The 24,549-nt window shown below is 38.5% G+C and overlaps 1 protein-coding gene across 7 annotated transcripts in view; it reads left to right on the top strand.

Moving 5' to 3' along the window:
- The first annotated feature begins 13,128 nt into the window (after positions 1-13,128).
- YTHDC1 (YTH N6-methyladenosine RNA binding protein C1) overlaps positions 13,129-24,549 on the top strand; it is a 35,702-nt gene continuing 24,281 nt past the window's right edge. For 3 of the 7 annotated variants that reach the window (XM_070614768.1, XM_070614766.1, XM_008523009.2), the window contains exons 1-3: positions 13,165-13,565; positions 18,163-18,197; positions 24,078-24,179. Coding sequence is in view for 4 of the 7 variants with exons in the window: in XM_008523007.2 (XP_008521229.1) it covers positions 13,538-13,565; positions 24,078-24,179 (130 nt within the window). In the remaining 3 variants the exon portion in view is untranslated. Of the gene's footprint in view, positions 13,566-18,162; positions 18,198-24,077; positions 24,180-24,549 lie in introns of all 7 variants that reach the window. The other 4 variants (XM_070614765.1, XM_070614764.1, XM_008523006.2 and 1 more) reach the window with 2 other exon arrangements.

The following is a 24,549-nucleotide window of genomic DNA, read 5'->3' as shown; positions in this document are numbered from 1 at the left end:
AGCTCGGCCCATCCACCTCTTGGGGTGCCTGCCTCGCCCTCTCCCATGGTGTCCCTTCCCTCTCCCATGTGCTCGGTGTTCAGTGGTGTATATTTCTTCTCCCAGACATGGGGCACATGCCCCACGGGACATGATCCTCTCCTTAGTCTTAGCTCCTGGGGCTCTTTATAAGGAGTTGGGGGAGGGGGGAGGCACAGGAAATGGGAACCGAGCTGTCGCAGGGGCTGAAATCGGGGCTGGGTGAGGGTGCTCTTGGTTGCCCAGCCTTCTGCCAAGAACCTTTCCTGGGATTAGAGCTGCTGTTCCCAGGGAGAAGTGTTGTCTCCCCAGCCCCTCCCGTGGGCCCCATGGTGTGATGCTGTGTCTGTATATTCTATACAAAGGTACTTGTCCTTTCCCTTTGTAAACTACGTTTGACATGGATTAAAGCAATATAAACAGCTAAAAATTAATAAACAAAGAACTGGAAGATAATTTAGGACACAAAAATAGCTCTGATTGTTTCACAAGTTTTACTGATCTAATTGGAACTCTAGCAAATACTTCTCAGAAGTGGGAATTTCTTATTTCCTTCTCCTGGAATTAATCCATCATTTTGGTGAATCAGCTTTGATTCATTTTTCATCTCAACTACCCTTTATGCCACTACAGCACTTTAGCCTTCTGCTCTTCACCCATTGCTTTTTTTTATTCATAGTCCCTAGCTTCTCTTTCTGTTTCTCTTCATTTCTGCCTACTTTACTATTTTTTTAAATTGAGATATAATTGACATATAACATTGTAATCGTTTTAGGTGTACATCATAATGATTTGATATATATGTATTGTGAAATGATCACCACAGTAAGTTTAGTTAACATCCATCACCACAGCTAGTTACAAATTATTTTTTCTTGTGATGAGAACTTTTAAGCTTTACTCTCTTAGTAACTTTCAAATATGCAATACAGTATTATTAACTATAGTCACCAGGCTGTGTATTATAACCTCAGGACTTATTTATCTTCAAACTGGAAGTTTGTATCTTTTGACCACCTTCCCCCATTTTGCCCACTCCTACACCTCCTGTCTTTGGCAATCACCAATCTCTTTTCTGTATTTATAAGTTCAGGGTTTTTTTTTTTAAGATTTCACATATAAGTAATACCATACAGTATTTGTCTTTCTCTGTATGACATCCCTCTTAGCATAGTGCCTTCAAGGTCCATTCATGTTTCACTAATGGCAGGATGTCCTTCTTTTTTATGGCTGAGTAATATTCATTGCACATAGACATAACATGTTTCTTTATCCATTCACCCATTATTGAACACTTATGTTTTTTCCATATCTTGGCTATTATAAATAATGCTGCAATGAACATGGGGGTGCAGACATCTTTTCAAGAAAGCGTTTTCATTTCCTTTGGTAAATACCCAGAAGTGGAATTGCATGATCATATGTTAGTTCTATTTTTAATTTTTTGAGGAACCTCTATACTGTTTTCCATAGTGGCTACACCAGTTTACATTCCCTCTAACAGTGCACAAGCGTTGTCTTTTCTGCATATCCACTCCAACACTTGTTATTTCTTGTTTATTTTTGCTTTTGTTGCCAAATCCAAAAAATGATTGCTAAGAGCGATGTCAAGGAGCTTACCCACTATGTTTTCTTCCAGGAATTTTATGGTTCAGGTTATTTTCAAGTCTTTAATACACTTTAAGTTGATTTTTGTGTATGACATAAGATAGGAGTCCAGTTTTATTCTTTTGCATGTCGATATCCAGTTTTCCCAACACCTTGTATTACAGAAACTACCCTTTCCCATGTTTTTTTTAGGGGTAACAAATGTTTATTCAGAAATGGATAAGTAACACATAGTCTCCTCCATCCCTTAATACCTCTTCCTCTCCTTCTGAACAAAAGAGACCCAGACGGGGAATGTAGGAGACTGGGAGGTGGAGAGGGACACAAGGATTGGCTCACCACCTTCCCTTCCCTGTTTCCCATGATGACAGCCTGTAGAGCAGGGGAAGCAAACAGGCTCCACCCCAAAATGTATCATATAGCTGACCAGAGGACAGTGTCCAGATGGCCAGGTGGCTGCAGCTGGGCTCAGTGAAACTGTGATAATTAGAAGAAAGGGCATGGAAATAGGAGGCAAGTGGGGAGGGTAAAGCCATGTAGGCAGGATATTTACCATCTCTACTCAAAGCAGAGTCCAAGCAGTGACTGACTGTCCCTAGTACGTGAGAAATCAGGTCCTACTGCCTTGTGGGTACTCTCTTGGGCCAAGAAGAGAAAAGTGTAAGAGGAATGTCTTCCAGCTGCTGAAAAGAACTGAGTTTGTACCCATTTAAAGGTGGGGACAGGAACAAAAGCAGCATTCTTTAAAGAATCAGAAAGTAGAGCACCATCAGGCACATTCATTGGACTTCCCAGCCCTGGGCAACCTCAGAGCTGGAGGACTAAGAAGGGTTCAAACCCTGGGTTCTCCCTGCTTGACAGATTTAACTCTGTGGAAACATGAGTTTCTGGGTTTTCTTCTTCACTAGGCTAGCCCCAAGCAGGTCATGAGAGGCTCTTAGTGCCTCAGGTCCCCTTTATATTTTAGGCTTCTGCCTTTCACAGCACTTGATAATGGTTTTGTAAAGCTCCCAGAATCCTGCTCCCCAACTCCCTCTAGCTCTGCCAGGCTGGATTCCCATTACAGTCCATACAAACCAGCAGCAGACTAAGAATGACACTGAAACAATGCTGTCCTGGTATTCAGGGGCTGCCCTGGGTTCAACAGGCCCTATCTCCAAATACAGTCACAGTAGGAGTTCCAGCTTCGACATATAAGTTTTGGGGAAACACAATTCAGTTCATAGCACTACCCTAGGCCAGAAGGAGCAAATGAAGGGAGGGGTTACCAGAACCCAGACATGATAGCTGTATAGATAATGTTGACTGCTAGGAATTGGGGCCAAGGAGAGAGGGACAAAGTCAACCTCTGGTAACCCTACATGGAGGGAGTCACAAAAATAAATAGTTCGATCCTTACTCTCTTCCTACCCTTAGATCTTCTGCTTGTGCCTCCCGTTGTCTGAACTCAACCAAAACCAAGGAAGGGAACCAATTGAGCAGTCTACACAGATCAGCTTTCTAAGGTACAGAGGAGGATGGAGAGTGTGAAAAATGAATCAGGACAGCCAGAGATAACAGCACAGCCTTGTACCAAGATGCTACCAAGAAAAAGAGAAGAGGAAAGGAGGAAAAACCCTAAAAGACTAAGCATTTGCTCAAAAGAAACTTACCTTCTCAGTAAAATAAAGATAACAATAATGCCTCATGGGGTTATTAGACAGATTAAGTCATGCAAAACATAGGCAGCACTCAGAGCAGAGTTGGCACAGAGTCAGTATTCAGTAAATGTCAGCTATCAGTATTACTGAAAAGTAAGGAGAACAACTTTGAATTCCGGAATTCTTTAAATATCCCAGGAGTAGATAATTATTTTTTTTAAAGCTGTGCAAAATTCTGTTCTTTTTTGGAGGTAGTTATATTTTGAAAGTCTGTTTCCTATTATGAGATTTAAACTGATATAATTGCTGTTAAAGGATGCAAGACTGCCTTCTGTGGTACACGTAAAAATGAAATGAAAACTTGACCTTGACATCTTAGTGCAGAAGAAAGGGTTCAGGTATCTGGTTTCAAATCAAAAGATTAATACATTTCCAAATTTTAAAATACCCTGCAATATTTAACAATTCCTATTTTTATTGATTTTTTAAAATTTAAAAATATATGCTGTTATAATAAATGTTTATTGAATTTCACTCATGAGCTGGTTGTGAAGTTTAAATGAGATAATATATTTTAAAAGGAAGTTTTGGGGCTGGCCTAGTGGCGTAGTGGTTAAGTTTGCATGCTCTGCTTCAGTGACCTGGGGTTCACAGTTTAAGATCCCTGGTGTGGACCTAGCACCGCTTGTCAAGCCACACTGTGGCGGCATCCCACATAAAATAGAGGAAGATTGGCACAGATGCTGGCTCAGAGCCAATCTTCCTCATAAAAGAAAAAAAAAGGAAGTTCTAAGTAAATGTACTAGTCAAATGTTAGTTAAAACTACCTAATGTGCTAAACTGTGCAAGTGGGAACTCAGTGCTACACCAAGGACTCTACTGCATTTCACTCAATAGTTAGTAATGTTTACTGTGGAACGTTTAGTGTAACCCTTCCTTATGCTTGGGAAGTTCTGGGAGAGCTTCAGGCAAGTCTATTATCAGAAAGGACCCAGTCTTACTAAGAAACAAACAGAAATTCAGTTAGATTCCAGAAGGTGATGCAGAATACGTATTTAAATATTTTTAATGATTCCCATCAAATTTTCCTTAAGTCACTATAAACCTACTTTAGGTGGGTTCAGGAAGTTCCCTTCTCTTAAGCTTTCCTTTGGACTCTCTTTTCTAGACTTCTGCTCTCCTCCTCAGGGTTTTGAATCTTTTGGTCTCTTCTTCTCTGGTCAGGCCAGAGAGACCCACTTGCCCTTGAAAGGCCTTGGTCCTTGACACATGTTCTTCAGAAGGCAGCAGCTATAGTACAAACAACCCCTCTAATTTTTTTTCTACTTTTGTTTCCAGCTCTATTGAGGTATAATTGACAAAAATTGTATATTAATATTAATTGTATAAAAAATTGTATGTTAAGGCATACAATGTGATATAGATAAACATTGTGAAATGATTACCACTATCAAGTTAATACATACTACATACATCCATCCCCTTACATAGTTATCTTTTTTTTTTAGTGTGGTGAGAACTCTTAAGATCTACGCTCTTAGCAAATTTCAAGTATACAATACCATACTATTAACTGTAGTCACAGTACTGTACATTAGACCTCCAGAATTATTCATCTTACAACTGAAAATTTGTAGCTCTCCTGCTAATACTGTGTTCTGTTATTATGCTAAACCTCTTGAAGTGTTATTTTATAAAGAGATCTCATTCTTATCAGGCATAGATGAAGATGCCAAAGGATATATTGTCAGGAACAACAAATCAGGTCCTACCACATTAGCTTATACATTAGCCTTCAGAGGCGGGCATTAAACAGAAGAGAGGCTGTGATGTGAAGGCAAGCTAGGCTTTATGCATCTGGAGGTCCAGATAAGCATCCCACTGAACGATACAGAGTCCTATCTTGTGTTCTCCTCTCACCCACATACACTTGGTTAGGAAATTCTCTTAAGTTTGAATCAAGCTCTTCAGAATGAGCAGAAACAAAGCCCCTAGTGGAGAAGGCCAAGGCACAGAGACTACAGGAGGATCAGTTTCTTTATTGGTTTGACCAATTATTTTAAGTAAATTGCATGGTGCACTAATGAGTTCTATTTAGAAATTACACTGAAATTCTTCATATGTAATTTAAAAAATTAAATATTTTAAAGACACTGAAGACAGTAATGTAATCCCCATGTACTCACTAATGTTATCTCTTTGCCATGTGTTTCAGGTCTTTTTCATCTTTAAATAAATAAAGCACATTTGATGGAAGTTGAAGTCCTCTTTGTGTCCCTTCTCAGTTCTATTCCTTGCTCCCTTCTCAGAAATAAACACTGTTTTGAAGATAACTTCAAAATTATTCTTGTTTTCCAAAATTGTTTTGGCTATCCGAGGTCCTTTTCATTTCCCTACAAATTTAAGTTCACCTTGTCAATTTCTATAAGAAAGCCCCCTGGGATTTGATTGGGATTGCATTGAATCTATAGATCAATTTAGGGAGAACTGACATCAAAATTGAATCATTCAATGCATGATGAGTATCTCTTTATTTATTTAGCTCTTTAATTTCTCTCAACATCATTTTATAGTTTTCAGTATTCCTATTTTGTTTTTTAGGATATTGTAAACATTTTAAATTTCATTTTCCAGTTGTTAATTGCTATATTTAGGAATACAATGTTATTAGTGGCTTAAAAACAACTTTAGGTATTTATTATCTCTCATAGTTTCAGGAGTTTCAGACCCATTCAGCTGGGCAGTTCTGGCTCATGAAGTTGCAGTCAGGTGTTGATTAAGGCTGCAGGCATAGGAAGGCTGATGATCTTGAACTTGTGTAGATTGTATATTTACCCTTTTTAGGTGCAGATCTGTGGAAAGCCCAACTTGTTTCTTAATTCTAACATGCAAGACTCAGCTTCCAAAGTTTGTTTCCACTGTGAATCTTGCTTGGCCTTGGTTTTAGTCTTTGTTTGAGTGGGTCATGATGAGACTTTACCTTAGGCCTTTCTGGTGTCTGAGCTGGATATCTGGGGTGTTACGAGGTATTACTGAGGCCTCCCCTAGAAGGGCTCAATCTCCAAAGTTACCTGCCACTGGTCTTTCCCTAGCTTTGCTTGTCCTCTGGTATCTCTGTTCTGACATCAATCCAGTAGTAACTGAAATCTGGTAATCAATCCTTTCCTGATTCTTCTTTGCATATGTATAGCTCTGGGGTACTTTTTATTGATACCTAAATTCTGTTAATCTCAATTCACAATTCATTACCATCAGTTTAAAAGGAGCTTCTCCCTTCAGAAGCTATATTGTATTTTTAGAATAATATTGTGATAATCTCTGAGGTCTGGAGAGAATTTTTGGCTGTATGTTTTTAGTTTACCTACTTTACTCAGGAAATCATCTGCATCCATAGCTAAGCCAAAAATCCATCTACAGTCTTTTATTACTACATTTTCTGGCTAAGTTCACCAACAACAATTGATAGAACAATCCATCTCTCCTGAAGTAAAGAAATAATAAAAATAACAATAGCTCCAGTTTATTGAACATTTAACTGTCTTTTTTTAACCCCATTTGAACATTATAACAACTGTTTGAAAATAATTTCTAAATTTCTATTCATAAAGACACTAAAGATTAGAGGTTAATTTCTCTAAGACTTCATGCTAGTGAGTGGCAGAGCCAGAATTTATACTGGCTCATTATGACTGCAGAGCCTGTGTTCTTCATAACTACACAATAGTTTACTTGAATAGACCAATGTTCAACAGATCTAGAGTTCAATACTTTATAACCCCTACAACCTTTCCTTTTTATTAACATAACTGAAATGAAAATCACATTTTTTAAACAGTTGTGCTCTTGTTTTCACATAACCTTATTTTTAATTTTTTTATTATTATTTTTATTTTGGTGAGGAAGATTGGCCCTGAGCTAACATCTGTTGCCAATCCTCCTCTTTTTGCTTGAGGAAGATTGTTCCTGAGCTAAGGTATGTGCCAATCTTCCTCTATTTTATATGTGAGATGCTGCCACAGCATGGCTTGATGAGCAGTGTGTAGGTCTGTGCCTGGGATCTGAACCCAGGACCTCCAGGCTGCCAAAACAGAGCTCATGAACTCAACCACTATGCCACCAGGACGGTCCTGTTACATAATCTTATTTTAATAACAAAGATTTAAATATAGGATTCCATTTACATTAAAGATTATTTTCAATTACTTCTGAGTTCTGATAGGATAAATATGGATTAGGGAAAATGACATTTTGATGTCTTCTCAGTCTTCTTGGCGAGTTTCTCTTGCTCTGCTTTTCTTTAAAATTATTAAAGAAAATTTCAAATATAAAATTTAAAAATTAGAGAGGAGAGTATGTCTATCTATGTATGCATCACCTATCTTCAACTCATGAGCCAACTTGTTACACATATAACCCCCACCCATATTCCCCTGCCCTATACCAGTTTATTTTGAAACAAATCCTAGACCCTATATCACTTCATCTGCAAACACTCTTATATGTACCATGAAATTACAAGAATTCGTTTTTTAACTTATTACAACTAAAAAAGTTAACAGCAATTCCTTCAAAACCATCAGATAGTCACTCAGTGTTCAAAGTTTGCTGATACATATACGTGCATGAGTGTTTGTGTGTGTGTATGCATGTATTCAAGCCAGTATCCAAACAAGGACCATGGTATTAGTTTCACAGGGCTGTTGTAAGAAGGTACCAGAAACTAGGTGGCTTAAAACAACAGAAATGTATTGTCTCACAGTTCTAGAGGCTAGAAGTATGAAGTCAAGGTGTGAACAGGACCATACTCCTTCTGAAACCTGTAGGGGACAATCTTTCTTTGCCTCTCCTAACTTCTAGTTTTAGCTGGTAATCCTTGGTGTTCCTTGGCTGCATCACTCCAATCTCTGCCTGCATTGTCACATGGGTGGTATTTTCCTTGTGCACCTCTATCTCTGTCTCAGTGTCTCTTCTCTTTTCTTATAAGGACACCAGTCATACTAGATTAAGGGCCCACCCTACTTGACTATGACCTTATCTCAATTAGTTACATATGAAACTACCATATATCTGAATAAGGTTACATTCTGAGGTTCTGCAGGTTAGGTCTTCAACATATTATTTTGGGGGATACAATTCAACCTATGACATCCATGTGAGGCAACTGGTTTATATTTCTCATAAATTTATTTTAATGTATAGATTACTTACCCCAAAGTCCTTCTTCCCTCCTTCCTTGCAACTTATTTTTGAAGACACCTACTTGTTTATCCTATAGTGTTCCCTATTGTCTGGATTTTGCTAATGGTATTTGTGTGGGATTACTTGACATATTCATCTGTGCTTTGCCTGTGCCTCAGAGCATGATTTCTCAGCATGAGCGCTATTGACATGCGGGTCAGATAGTTCTTTGTATTGGGGATGGGGAGGCTTTCCTCTGCCTTATAGGATGTTTAACAGCACCCCTGGCCTCCATCCACTACGTACTAGTAGCTTTCTCTCTGTTGTGGCAACCACAAATTTCTCCCAACATTGCCAAATGTCCCCGGGGGCAGAATCACCCCTGTTGAGAACTACTGACAAAAGTCTATGAGATCTAGGTTTAATTTTTTGGCAAGACTACTTCATAGATAGTGTTATGTCCTTCCATTGGGAGGAACATAACAGCTGATTGTCTTTTTGTTACGTTAAGTAGCAGCCATTAATAATCATTGCCTTGATCTGTTCATTTCTTTTCTTTCTTTTTTTTTCTTTTGGTGAGGAAGATTGGCCCTGAACTAACATCTGTTGCCAATATTCCTCTATTTTGTATATGGGACTCGGCCAAAGCATGGCTTGATGAGCAGTGTGTAGGTCCGCGCTGGGGATCCAAACCTGTGAACCCTGGGCCGCTGAAGTGGAGCACACAAATTTAACCACTATGCCACTGGGCCTGCTCTGTTCATTTCATTAAAGGTTGTAAAATGGTAATGTCCTAGTTCTATCATTGTTTCCCACTGGCTATGTATTAGCTGGAATACTTCTATAAAGATAAATTTCCCTTCAACTGCTTGCTTGGTAACCCTTAGATACAGTTCTAATTGGAAAGACAAGATGAACAGTGATTTCTCTTTGTTTATCAGTTTTCAGAATAATGAACTGGTTCCCTAGCATCATCCAAAGGGGACTGATGAGTTATTTTGGACTGTTATGAATTTATGGATTTAAATATATTTTATATGTTTCAGTCCAATGCAGTTTTATCTTTACAGTGCTCAAAATGTCCATATTTGGTCAGTGGGAGCCACTTTAGTTAGCAACTCTAATAAGTCATTTTGAGGGGACCCTAGCATTCTTTGATTTCTGCTTTCTGGTATGACAAAATGTTCTAAGTTCATATTATATATTTGCTATCCCTATATTGATATTCTCTAAGATTCTGGGCTGAGTCTCCTTTACACCTCACTCTACGTAACCTTCCTAGGACAACAGAATCCAATTACCATTTTTTTTTCTTTGAATCCACACACTTGATAGATATACACTTCAATCAGTAATACTGGCCAAAGGTAAAGCAACTGAGAGGGCTGGTGGAGGCCAAGTCTCACTGGAAATTGCATGCCCTCATTAAAGGCATTAAATTCAATAAAAGCACACAAACATGGTGCTGGTTCAAAGAAAGTCTTAAAGGGTCAGCAGGCACCAGTGTGCAACCTGTACTATATGATCTGGTTCTGGCCTGATTTAATATTGAATATTATGAAAAATATGTTTCAGAGACTCTATTTTGTTGTCTTCCTCTGAGAGCTGCTGATCACCGTGAACTTTTGTGGGCTTGGTTTTACATTTTACAGGTGGAGATGCATGGAAAGCCCAAGATATTTTCCATTCCTACTCTCCAGCGGGCTCAACCTTGAAATTTTGTCTCTCTGCAAATCTTGTATTGCTATTGTATTAGTCCGGGTCCTGATTAGGCCCTGACTCCTAAGATGTGGCCTGCCCCTCAAACATTGTCTCAGTCACTTGCCCTCTCATTGTCTGGGGTCCAGCTCATTGGCATTCTCCTTAGATCCTTGACCACATCAAGGCCTCTTTCTCCCTCACAACATTTGTATGTGACGTTCTCTGCCTGGAGAACTCTTACCTCCACCTTTTATAGATATCAGTCTCAATTTCACCTCCTCAGAGAGGCCTTTACTGGTTTTTCTAAGTAAAATGTCCCTCTGCCTCGCCATAGTAGCCTCTCATTTATTTCATAGCATTCATCATGAATTTCATTAAATTCATCATCATTTGTTTACTTACATCTTGTCTCCTTAACTAGAAGATAGACTCCAACTCCTTGAAGAGAGAAACCAGATCCTATACCATATATATATTTTAACTCTGGCCAGTAACAATATTCAGGACCGAAGAGGAATTTAATAAATACTAGTTGACTGAATAAATAAGTGAGTAGAACATTACAGTACAATGCTTTACTTGATACAGCCTCTTCTTACCTAATCATTGAATATTGACTCAAATTGAACCATGGGCAGCTTTGCCACCTAGGACCTTTTTTTACATGAATACTATCCTTTGACCGATTACCCTTGCCCTTTTTCCCTTTCACCTAGGCTAATAGTTTTTTAGTTCTCAACTAGGTTTTATTTTCCCTTTTTCAGAAAGGGAACCCCCTTACTGTACCCCTCCATCAGTCTGAGTGACATGCCCCTAAGGATTCCAGTAACATCCTGAGTTTACTCTACATGAAGCAGTGTTATCAATGGGGTGGGGACTGGAGCCACATTGCCTGGATTTGAGCCATGTAATTTACTGCTACTTGTGACTTCGGGCACTTTAATTTCATATTACTTCACTTTCCCTTTATGTAAAATAGAGCTAGTAATCTAATCAGATTTTTTTTTTTCTGCTTTATCTCCCCCAACCCGCCCCTGTACACAGTTGTATATCTTAGTTGCATGTCCTTTTAGTTGTGGGATGTGGGACGCTGCCTCAGCGTGGCCTGACGAGCGGTGCCATGTCCACGCCCAGGATCCGAACCCTGGGCCGCCACAGTGGAGTGCATGAACTTAACCACTCGGCCACGGAGCCGGCCACTCTAATCAGATTTTTGAAAGATACAATCAGATCACGTTGGTCAAGTGCTCAGAACAATACCTGGCACACACAGTAAGAACACATAATTTTAACTATTATTCTTAAATGACATCAACACAAATAATCCATAATCAACCTACAAAACAAATTGGGGTGAGTTTATTATATGACCCAGTCTGAGGACTATATAGCCCAGGAGCATGCCTTTAACAAGGAAGGAAGTACTCCAAAAATGCAACGTGTACAGAATGGTTAAATACCATCTTGGAACAAGGAACATAATCAAATAAGACAGGAATATCTATTTTACTACAATAACAAGCTATTTTGCTACCATAGCAGGTAAGCGGTAACAAGATGAACACAGCAGGTCACAAGATGTACACAGTAGGTCAGTTTCACCCTAGTTTCTGGAAAGAAATGCTGATCTATAAAGAAATGCTGATATAGGGGGAGGTATACATCCCTATCTTTAAAGGCATCATTCTTTGCTTTGTAAACGTTTAAAGCAGATGTACAATGCATGCTTGACAGGTCAAGACAGGCCTTATCTGGATAAACAAGGTCAGGCCAAATTAGTTTTAAACCAAATGGCTTCCTCATAAACCTCTGTCTCTGTCTCTGTGTGTGTGTGTGTGTGTGTATATATATATATGTATATATATATACTTTTCTTATTGCTTTTCATTTATTCAGCAACAATTTCCTGTTGTCTCTTCCCTATATTAAAAATTCCTTAAAGACAGAAATACTATCCTGTTCAACCTTGATTACTAAGCATCTGGTAGCTTGGTTTTAAATTTACTTGTTTTTCCTTCTCTCTTTTCCCTGCAAGTCCTCCAAACGGCTCCAAACATCTCTTTTTTTGCTTTTCCGCTGCTTAAAATCTTCTCACTGCCTTTAGTTGGGTCTCAATTTGTTACCAACGTCATCAAGCACCAAGAAACTCTAGACAGTCTTCCTCTGAACGTGCCATTAGTTTGTTTTTATGTAAGAACGTTACCTTTTTTCCCTTCAGATTTTCTTTCCTGTGTTAACTCAATTATAAAGTACTGAAGCAAAATTACATTTTTATTCCTTTGGACAATAAACTCTACGCAAGTTTCCTTGCAGATTTTACCATATTATTAAAGTAATTTTTGGCCACTTCAGTAGTTTCGATTTCTCAAGACTCCGTTTAATCAACTGTGTATCGAGGGCCTCTACAAATGTTTAAATCAAATTTTCTATCATGTGAATTATAAACCTACATTAGAATACAATATAATTCCTTTCCCCAATTAAAAACAAAACTACCAGGCTTTGTGAGGGTGAGCTAATTGCATGCTGCGCTGCCTTTAGGTAAGCCGGCACACCAACTAAGAAAGTACATCTGGTACCCGGAATAGAAAGCGGGCGAGCTAGCTGCATCCTGCGCTGCCTTTGGGTAAGCCTAGGACATCACCAACTAAGAAAGTACATCTGGTACCCCGAATAGAAAGTAGTGACTGCAAAGTGACCAGCCCCGACTCGTCCTAAATGTCTCCGATTTCCAGAAGTGAATCACGAGTTCCGCAGAGAGACACGAAGCACCTCCGCCCCAGGTTAAGTCCGCCAATAGGGGCTTCAAGTGAGAAAACTGCGCCACCTGGCTTGCACACAGCGCAGCATCTCCCCGTAAACAACTCCGGCCACACAATCTCTGGAAACGAGACTCTATCCACTGACTTCCGGGCTGCGGGGGGCGGGGCGACGTGCTGACGTTACGTCACGTTCCCTTGCTCGTCCCGCTTCCCCGCCCCTCTCCGCACTGTGACGTTCCCAGGGAGGAACGAAGCGTAAACAGCGCAGGGCATTTCGGGAGCGGGATTGTTTCACGCAGGAAGCGGGCTCCATTTTAGCGCCGCCCGCCGTCGCCATCTGTTTCCCTTCCCTCCACTTTCCCCCTCCGGTCCCCAAGCCCCAACGGGAAGGCTGAGCCTAGGCCGCCGGAGGTTGGAGGGAAGGGGAAAAGGGAGAAGGGGAAGAAGCAGGGAGGAAAAGGGTGAGTCGAGAAGGGTGACTGGTCGAGGCCTAGGAGCGAAGCGCGCAGCCCGGCGGACGGACTGACGGACGCCCTCGAACTACTGCTGCCGCGGCTGCGGCGCCGGCGCGAGTCGCGTCGAAGCGGCGGCGGCGGCGGCGGCGGCAGCAGTGGAAACAGGAGGGGAGCAATGGCGGCCGACAGCCGGGAGGAGAAAGGTTAGTGCGGAGAAAGGTGACGGGCGGAGGCGGGGCTCGGGAGTGGGTCGATGGAACCGCGGTCGTCGTTGCGGGGTGGGGGTTGGGGGGTTAGCGTGCTCCGCGCGGCGCCTGCTCCCCCCACCGACAGCTTGAGCTCGGTGGAAGAGACCAGGCCTGCCTTTATGTCCTCGATCTCCCTGTGACCTAACATTTATCTCGCCTAGGGTTTTTCTTTGATCCTAGTTCCCCTCTTCACTTTCCGTTTAGCTGCCCTGGGCGCGGCTGAGACAAGGCCTGTTCTGAGTTGCAGGCCTTTAGGTTTATTTGCTGGTAAGATTATGCGGATGTAATGCGTATTTTCAGAACAACGTTTTCTGCTAGGTGAAATGTCGAAAACTCTGAATGCCACGATCAAAACTGGTAGTCTGGTAAGTGAGCATACTAAGAAGTGGTATAGGTGGACTATTAATCTTGAGAAATATCTACTGGTATCTTCTGGCTGTTCCTGTAAAATAGGCAAAGTGACAGGAATTGCCCGTTTGGTTCCTCAAATACTTAGTTTGGAAAACATGTTTGAAAAGAGAATTATACGAATTAGGCCTGGCAAAAAAAAATCCTGGTCACTATTTTGATAAAAACACATTGTACATAGTTCCCAAAGAATACATCTAGGAACAAATGGGTGTAATTTTTAGAGAGTTGGAGGGATAAAATTACAGTGAAATATAGGAAGAACTGATGTTGCCAGAATGGAATGTCATGTCTTTTGAAATACCGACCTCCCGGGCATAGAGATGTTACTGTAGATCCTGGATCAATACTTGTCTGCAGAGTGGTCTGGCTTAGATAGTGCCTTAAGGTCTTTTCCAAGTTTAAGATTACCATGATAGTTTTGGAAAGGGTATAGTTAATAAAAATATGGCACAGCTGCTGCCCTTTATTTCACAGATCTACTTTTCTGTGTGGCTAATTAATTTGGGGTGGGAATTTGTTAAATGAGCTCTAGAGTCAAGTTGCATTAAGCCTGTGATCTTCTGTTCAATTTTTCTCCTAAAAGGAAAGAAGATGCTTTCATGCTTCAATAAACTGCTCTAGGATAGGGATGAGCTTGGGAAGTGGAGTGTGTGGGAATATGTTTAAGATATTGCTCCTATTTTAAAGCAGTTCAATGATAAGGTTATAGTAGTTTAATTTTCCTTCCTTAAATGCATCCTAAAAAGTACCCTCTGTCCTTTTTTTTTGAGAAATCTGAAAGGAATATGAGCATAGGATTGCATGGTGTTAGTGAATAAAAGAAGCTGTTTTTGATTAGTAATAATGTTATTAAGGTAGATAATTTTAGTCAATAAGAATTCAGTCAACATTTGATTGTGTCAGAATGTAATCTCTGAGCTCTGTGTATAGGAGTAGGTGATGGTTGTAGTGTGTGAGATGCCCCAAATATAAAATGAGTAAAATTCAGCACTCCTCGAGAATTCGTTGTCTGTTAAGATGAACATAGTTTTAACTCAGTAGTAGGGTAGACACAATAATGTACATTGAGGCAGAAAAGTAGATGTTTTAAAAATTTTGTTATAGAAATGGATTTAGTGATGAAAATGCAGTTCAAATACATAAAGTTTATTACTATCATTGAGAAGTAGTAATGCCACCTATTAGCAATACTTAGGATAAGTTGTCCAGCTTTTGAAAGGCCTTGATTTGTGTACTTTTTGAAAAACTTAATTTCCATAATTGAAGTTGTCTGTTTTAAAACTTCTGATATAAGTGTTTGTCTTTATGGTTTAGATCAAAGATTGTCTCTTAGTTTACTGGGAAGGCTAGCAAATACAAACCTACTGGAATTGCTTATTTAATTTTAGAATGGCAAGATTTCTAGAATAACCCACTTAGCAAATAAGGAAGCTTGAGTCACACAGCTAGAATAATAGCCAGAATTAATAGCAATACTTGACTCTTCTCATATTTGAACAAGGAAAAGTGGGAAGCTAAGTACTTATTGTCATCAGTTATCTTGTATGAAACGTTAGGAAATTGCAAAGATAAGCCCTCTAGGAATCTTAGACGTGTCACAAACTTCAGGTACCTTTTTAAATGATTCCATAAATGGTGTAAGATCTCGATCAGAAACAAGTTTAAATGGCAGGAATTTCCTATTCATCACAGAACAGTTAAAACACTTTTGGTCATAGAGTTTTTAGATTATTGGACTTTGCACATTAGCTGTGTAATAAACAAGCATTAACTTCTATAATGCTTCTGTAATACCCATACCTGGAAGCTGAAGCCTATATAACTGGGCAAGTTGCCAGCTTGCTGATTCCTGTGGTGGTTATTTGTCTAAAAAGTGGATTTGAAAGACTTTGGAATGTTGGTGGTGTTAACTGATGTTAAATACTTTTTTTCTATATGCAGACATATGCATCTTTTTTTAATTATAAACACCTTGTATAAGTTTTATTTCTTAAGCTCTTAGAAAGTTGTCTTTGAAGAACAGTTATAAAGGTTTAATAAATCCAAAATGTGGATAATGAGTTACCACTTTCAGAAGTAGCATGTTTGCAACATTACCAGACTGAAAGCTCCGTGAAGGCCCCGGAGTATGTCTGTCTTGTTTGTCAGGTTTCTTGTGTACAGTAATTGTGTCTCAGTGTCTTGAATAAATGATTTGCAAGGTTGTAAATCATTAGCCCAAGCTTGGACTTCATTAATAACTGACTAGTTATGTGACATTTACTATTGATATGCAAAGCTGAGAGTTTCTCAGTTTACATTATATGTGTACACACACACGCACACATGCAGGCAAGTACATGTAAATGTCTACACACACATACGTATATACATACTGTAGCCCTCACTATAGTAAGTCCTTGGGATAAGATTGACTTTTTTTGGTCCACTTTAGTTAGGACTCTCTAAGCATGGAGTATGTATTGATATTCAAATGTATTTGTTTTACTCATAATAGAAGTAGTATTAAAAAAATTAAAAATGCTGTCCTTACACTTCAATTATATGCTTTTTGGAAGACAAGAAATTTGAATGGGATGGGAAATCCAGCTCTCTACACTTCATTTAGAGGAATGACAGTTTTGAATGACGAAAAAGTAACTGGAGAGACTGGTCTAGTGTAAAATGTAATAGAAGGGGAGGTTCCAGGAATTCTTGCTTCATGGCCGAACTCCCCTAAAACTATATTAAGTGAATGTAAACGTATAACGTACTTCAGTGCCATGTGTTGGAAAACAAAATGTGTAGTATATTTAACTGTCCGGTTTTCTTTCTTTAAATTCTCTTGGTCTTAGTCTGATTTTGGACCCCAAAAGAACTAGTACTTTGTATTTCCTCACCTAGAAGCTTACTGGGTCCATAAATGGACTGTTTCAGATAAAGGTTAATTTTCTAGACCAATAATGCTAGGATTAAGGTTTATGGACTTCTTGGGCCAGGAATTTTGAGATGAAAGTGTGATTTTGGTATATTGGAAAGATTTTAGTCTGTCACTTTAATTCTGTGGGCTTTATTTTGGAATTCTTGTTATGTACATAACCTTCTAAAGGTTAAACTACTTTGAAAGCCAGTTAGATTTTTAAGTTCCTGTGTTTATCTAAAACAAACAAAAATCCCCCCTGCAAGCATCAGAATAAGCCTTAGGCCTGGCCCCATGGCCTAGTGGTTAAGTTGGGTGAGCTCAGCTTTGGCGTCGCTTTAGCGGCCTGGGTTCAGTTCCCCGGCACAGACCTACACCATTCAGCGGCAGCCATGCTGTGGCAGCGACCCACATACAAAATAGAGATTGGCACAGAGGTTAGCTCAGGACAAATCTTTCTCAGCAAAAAAACCCAAAAAATCCCCCAAGCCTTGTTACTTCTAACATCTTGTCAGTTTTTGAACAGGCTGTAAAAACAATGATGTTTTGATTTCCTTGTTTTTCCTCCTATACCTCTGTCTCTGTACCTTTTTCTTAAAGCTCAGTTTGCTGGTAGTTTGTGTTGATAACTAAGATGTGCTAGTTTGCACCAGTGATGATAATGAAGTCTATATGTATCATATGTTGTGAATGCAAAACATTCACAGATGATTGCACTTCCACAGAGGAATCCAGCAAGCAGCAGCCTGTTTTGTTTTGTTTTTAGTTGAGGCGACGTTTAAAAGTCAGACAGTTTCAAAAAAAAATCTGAATTTGGGAATCATCTTGAAAATTTGGAAGATCCGAACAATATGGTGCTTGCATTCTGTCAAAGGCGGTTAATCCACTGTAGTTGAGTAGGCTTGTCCTCTTAAGCATTCCTACTCTTTCACAAAGTATCGTATATGCTAAAACTGGAGTTTGGTGTCCCTGTGCCTCCGCGTCTATTGAACTGAACCTTCAGTTTATTTGTAGTTATTTAACATCAGAGTTACTCAGGAGTGACAGCCTTATATGCATACTAGGGTCAGGTAGGTAAAGTACTTGCTTAATACAAAGGTAATTGTATTAGGTTAAAAAAAAGGGCGAGCAAACATGTCCTTTGTTCAGGCAGAATTAGTAAATACACTCATTTACCAGGTATAAACCTAGATTGTCTCATGCGAAACCTTGACATGTGTTACCTTCTCTGTGTCTTAACAGAAGTCTATCAAGACTGCTCCAGCTGTTTTTTTCAGGTGAGATCTGGGCCCCTTATCATCAAAGAGTCCTTTAAAAAAAATGTAGGGTCTGGATTTTTATATTGGAGTTTTCAAAAACAAAGCGTCCAAGAGCTAGATTCATCCTATAGGCTGTTAGTGTATAAGTTTTGAATGGTTCAAACTTTAGCTGTAAATGGGAATACTGTTAAATGAAACAGTTTGTGTTTCATTTGAGCTAATTCTTTACACTGATGCATTGTGTAAAAATTCATTTTGTTGTGGCATCTTAAACACAATTTTAGAGGTTTTAAAATGATTTTTAAAGACTAGTTGGTATAGTTCTTTATGTAGACTTAGCAAAAAACACTTAATGTGAAGTGCTTTATCTCACAGAAATACAGCGTTAGAGTTATTTTTACAGTACATGAATTGTATGTTTGTAGAAATTTTCCTAACTTGGCAGTTGCTAACCTTTGTTGGTTTTACTGTTAATATTGTTAGGTTGGGGTGCTGATGTCAAACTACTATAAAGTAATTGAATATATACATACATATGTCTGTACAGAATAATGTTAAATTTCAGGACAGAGAGAGCAATTTAAAACATTCATTGAGGTAGTTTAAAGAAAGTTACCCTAGAAAACTAGGGGTTATTACTTTATCTCTTAAACAGAGAATTATTTCTTTCCAAAAAGGATATGCCTATGATGATTCGTTTCTTTTTTTTTTAAGATTTTATTTTTTCCTTTTTCTCCCCAAAGCCCCCCAGTACATAGTTATATATTCTTCGTTGTGGGTCCTTCTAGTTGTGGCATGTGGGACGCTGCCTCAGCATGGTTTGATGAGCAGTGCCATGTCTGCGCCCAGGATTCAAACCAATGAAACACTGGGCCGCCAGCAGCGGAGCGTGCGAACTTAACCACTGGGCCATGGGGCCAGCCCCAATGATTAGTTTTTTAACAGCAGTTGCTTCTGAGAATTTTTAAATAATCATTCCTTTCTTTATAAGTAATACATTCTAAATTGAAAAAATGAATTAAAATATATACAGAGTGTACTTTTACTAGCTAATGAAAGAGGTGGTCAGAGGAAGCAGCGTAAGTTAGCTTTATATTATAACCCAATACTGTAAACTCTCACCTTTTTAAATCAGGTTTTGGTTTTCAAAAATACACCTTACGTTTATAATTAAAATCCTTAAGTTTAAACAAAACTAAGTAGACAGTGTAGTTTTGAAAACATCTACCAAGTGTTTGACGCTTCTCTCAATGGTAGGTGGAGTCTTTGTCTCCTTAGTTTGAACCTAGGTAGACTTTTGTGATTGCCTCTGAATAAAATACTCTGGCAGTGTTGCTGAGCTACTCTCTGGCCCTTTCTCTGTTGGGACATACATCTTTAGAGCCCTGAACGACCATGTAAGAGGTCTGTGTGCTCTGAAGCTGCCGTGATGGAGAGTGACCATGGAAAGAAACGCCCTAGAAGCACCAGCTGTTTTGATTCTTCCCAGCCTAGGTACCAGCCAGACAGGTGAATGAGCAAGCCTTCACGTGATTCTGGCCCTAGCTGCCATCTAACTTGCAGCCACATGAGAGACCCTCCTTGAGGTCCAGAGCCATTAGCAATAATAACAAATGATTGTGTTATTTTAAGCCACCACGTTTTGAGGTGGTGTGTTATGTACAGCAGTAGATAATTAGAACATGTAAATATTTGTCTTAGTGAAAAAGGAGGATTTTGTTTTGTGTTCTGGACCAGACTTTGTATATCATGTGTCCTGATCGTTAACAAAAGGTTTGTGGCAGGCAGGATTTATTAGACTCTAATAGTGATAGGGAAAGGGTTATAGGTTGAAAAATTCATCAGGAGATTCAAATAACTGCCCTCTTTCCTTCCCAAAACACTGATCTTTTTTATTCCAAACGCCTCTTATCAGAAGGGAAGAAACTGGAGCTCGGGCTGGGACTTTCCCAAGGATACTTAGCTCTTAATAGCTGACCTGGATTTTCTTACTTCCAAGTCTAAATGTCTTTCTCCTATGTGTTATATTGCAATAAATCTATAAGTGGTTTCAGTGATGGAGAAAAGTTACCTAAAAGGTGGTCATTTATATTGGGTCAGCAAACTTTTTGTAGACGGCCAGTGGTAAATAATATTTTAGGCTTTGTGGGCCTCATAAGGCCTTTGTCATATATTCTTTTTGGCTTTTTTTTTTTTTAAAGATTTTATTTTTTCCTTTTTCTCCCCAAAGCCCCCTGGTACATAGTTGTGTATTCTTCGTTGTGGGTTCTTCTAGTTGTGGCATGTGGGACGCTGCCTCAGCGTGGTCTGATGAGCAGTGCCATGTCTGCGCCCAGGATTCGAACTAACGAAACACTGGGCTGCCTGCAGCGGAGCGCACAAACTTAACCACTCGACCACGTGGCCAGCCCCATCTTTTTGGCTTCTTTTTGGAAATACAACCTTAAAAATGCAGAAACCATCCTTATCTTGTGGGTCATCAAAAACAGGCCATGGGCTGAGTTTGTCTTGCGGGTGTTAGTTTGCCAATATTGTGATAAAACCAGTTAGGTTACTGGTGTCATGGACTATAACATGGATAAGAATGTATAGACCATCAAGTTAGGATGTTATGGTTGATCTTAAATTTAAGATGCTATGATGTTGGTAATACAAAGCTTTCTGGTGTGCTAATTTGAAATTTTTAATTTTCAAATTACGCAAGCTTTTTAATAGATTGCGTTTTTGTTGTTTCCTTAAACTTTGTTTAAAGGTGGTTTTAATGTTCCCCATCTCATTCAACCCTAGATCTAGAAAGCCTAAGCTAGACTTCTATCCGTCTGTTTCTAGACAGGTGAATTTGGTTAACTTAAACTTCTGAGCTTGTGTCTTTTTCTGCAAAGTAATGGGTGATAAAAAATACCTTATGTGTTTCATATGATGCATATATACTATATATGTCAAAGTGATAAAATGTTTAAAAAGAAAACATTGTTTAATATTTGTTTTGTTAAAAATTTGTAGCTGCTTTCTAAACCTGCAACCAATCTCTGAATTTGACTAATATAATTATTTGTTAAAGCTTTTTTAAGTAATAATACCCTTTTTTATAGGGAAACCATGATTTAGGCATGTCTGAAATTTAAATTGATTTAAATTAACCTGCACAATTCTTTCATTCTGTGTTAGATTTACCACGTAAAATATATAATTTCCTGTGAATGTTCAGGCTTTTGGGTTGATTTTTCTAATTAAGGACTAGTGATTTCATGAAAAGATTTGTGTAGCACTATATTTGCTTAATTAGCTATTTTGTTGTGATAGTTTTTTTTCTTTTGGTTTCTATGAATATATTTGATTTTGTCAGGATCTGTTAGACCCACTGTTTTACTGACTAGAGAGCTTTGATCCAACAATCATTAAGTATGTGGATGTTTTTCTATCGGATTATATGATTTTATTTTTTGTTTATAATAGGGAGTCTAAAAATTGTTTGCCACCATTCAGATCTTGAGCAAATTTCCTCTTTAGTGAAAACATGAGTCCAGAAGATGAGATTTCTGGTTGGCATATCTTGATTTTAAATAACATTTAAAAAAATAAGTAAAAAAGATAAAAACAATCTTTATAGTATGTGTTCAGTTTAGAAGAATGATAAAGTACCAATAAACATTATTGCTACCCAAAGAAATAAGTTGCTGTTCCAGTCATACTTAATTTTGAGATTTTCTTAAATAGCGACTGTATCTGACTCCTAATACAGAAGATGTTACCTTTACACATGCTAAGTAACCTTGCTTTCCTCCTCATTATGCCAACGTTAAACTATTTTAGTTCTCTTTAGTCACTGATTTCTATTCCCCTTTGGGGAAATTTGAATCCCATCTAACCTTTTTTTTTTTTTTAAAGATTTTATTTTTTTCCTTTTTCTCCCCAAAGCCCCCCAGTGCATAGTTGTATATTCTTCTTTGTGGGTCCTTCTAGTTGTGGCATGTGGGATGCTGCCTCAGCGTGGTTTGATGAGCAGTGCTATGTCTGCGCCCAGGATTCGAACCAATGAAACACTGGTCCGCCTGCAGTGGAGCACGCGAACTTAACCACTCGACCACAGGGCCAGCCCCCATCTAACCTGTTTTTTAAACATCGGCTTAATAGCCTTTGCTGTACTTTGAGTGGGCTTCGGTTTTTGGCTGGAGCAATAAATACAATTGTCTTATCTCATTGGTTTTAATGACTTTGTACTTCCCTTTGCTTCTCCTTAAATTTGGAAAGATATTTTTGATGCCAGAATACTTAGTGTTCAACACATTTACCATGAGCTGTAGTGCATTATAAAGAAAAAAGAATGAGTTTAAAGTAGTAAATATTTGTATGTATTTCTAAGACTTATTTTGTCATATTAGGGTGGGGTGACAAAACTGAGTTCTTCGTTTTCATGATCATTGAATATGTTAATTATAGTCAGTAGTTCTCTTCTGAACAAGTCACTCTTTTATAGTCCATACCAGCAGCCTCAAACTTTTTTTTTTAAGATGTGCTTTTTGGTGAGGAAGATCGGCCCTAAGCTAACATCTGTTACCAGCCTTGCTCTTTTTTACCCCCGCCCCGAAGCTCCAGTACTTAGTTGTATATCCTAGTTGTAAGTCATTCTAGTTCTTCTGTGTGGGATGCTGCCACAGCATGGCTTGATGGGTGATGTATAGGTCTGTGCCCACGATCCAAAACAGTGAACCCCAGACCACTGAAGCCATTTGCATGAACTTAGCTGTTTGGCTATGGGACAGACCCCTCAAACATTTTTGATAATGTAGCACATCAATTATTTTTTTCTTTTAACTTTCTTTTGACATTAATTCAGACAAACATGTAGCTATAAGAATAGTACAAAGGATTTCCTTTTACTTTTCAACCACATTCCACAAATGTTAACATTTTACCACATTTGTCTCTCTCTCATTCTTTCTCTCTCTCTCAGTGTGTATATATGGATATATGCACGTAGACACACTTTTTTCCTGAACCGTTTGTCAGTTGCAGACATGATGCTTCTTTGCCCCTGAATACTTAAGTATGTATTTCCTAAAAATTAGGATTTTCTTTTGCCTAACTATAGTACTGTCAAAATCACAAAATTAACATCGATATTTATTATAATCTACAGACTCTTAGTTTCGCTAGTTTTCCCAGTTATTTCTCAGATCACATGCTATATTCAGTTATCGTTCTTTAATCTGGAGTGGTTCTTTAGTGTTTGTAATTTAATGACATTGACATTTTTTAGATGCCCCTTAATTTGGGTTTGTTTGATGTTTCCTCATGTATAGGTTCTTATTTTGCGTTTTGCATAGGAATATCACAGAATTGTTGTTCTATTCTTAGTGGATCATACCAGGAGGTCCATTATGTTGATTTGAGCCACTACTGGTGATATAAACTTTGATTATTTGGTTACTGGAGTCTGCCTGGTTTCTCCACTGTAAAGTTATTTTTCCCTTGGTAATCAGTAAGTATCTTGTGGGGAGTACACAGTCCTTGATAAATGTATATTTATTTATAAGTTATACACATGTATTTCTACACTAATTCATTGTGCACATTTTAAAGCAGTTATAAAAATTAGACATTAAAGGATAAGATACAAATATAGATGTCCTGACATTTTCTTTTTGTACCCCAGTGTATCCTTTCGTATCCTGTGGGGTGTATACTCCTGGCTTTGTAGACCAGAGCTCTGTATGTATCATGTCTTTTACCTTGTATGGTTATTTATAGGAATTATTCTTGTGTCTTGATCCTGAAGTAAAAGCTCCTTGAGGGTTATGTTTTCATACTTCTGTCGCCTCAACATAGTAAGTACCCAAAAGTAAATGCTTAATGATAATGATTTTTTCCTATTACTTTTAATTTTCTTGCTTTCAGATGGAGAACTCAATGTTCTAGATGATATTTTGACTGAAGTACCAGAACAAGATGATGAACTGTATAATCCAGAGAGTGAACAAGATAAAAATGAGAAAAAGGGTATGTAAGATTTCTATTATTTTTGTTGAAATAACAGTGTAAATAGAGATTTAATTTCTTAAGAATGTGACTTTGCTTTTGTACTTGTTCCTTGAGGCAGTTAACACCAAAAGCACAATCGTGACAAGCTGGTACTCAATTCCGTATGAGTAAGAGTAATTTGTTTTTTCAAATGTGTTGAGACATCTCAAAAACATGAGTTTATTCCAGTATTTGAAAGTTATGTTTTCTTTGTTCTTAACTTTGGAGTAAAAGTATTTCAGAAGACATTTTGAAGAAATGAGGGTTTTTCCCTCTTTGATATATGTTATCTGTTAATCTTTAGTGAAATAAATGGAATATGCAAACACTTTTATGTGTCTCTTTTTAA

Source organism: Equus przewalskii, chromosome 3 (genome assembly GCF_037783145.1).
Source record: "Equus przewalskii isolate Varuska chromosome 3, EquPr2, whole genome shotgun sequence".
NCBI classification, from domain to species: Eukaryota; Metazoa; Chordata; class Mammalia; order Perissodactyla; family Equidae; genus Equus; species Equus przewalskii.
This window is presented reverse-complemented; position numbering and strand designations above follow the sequence as displayed.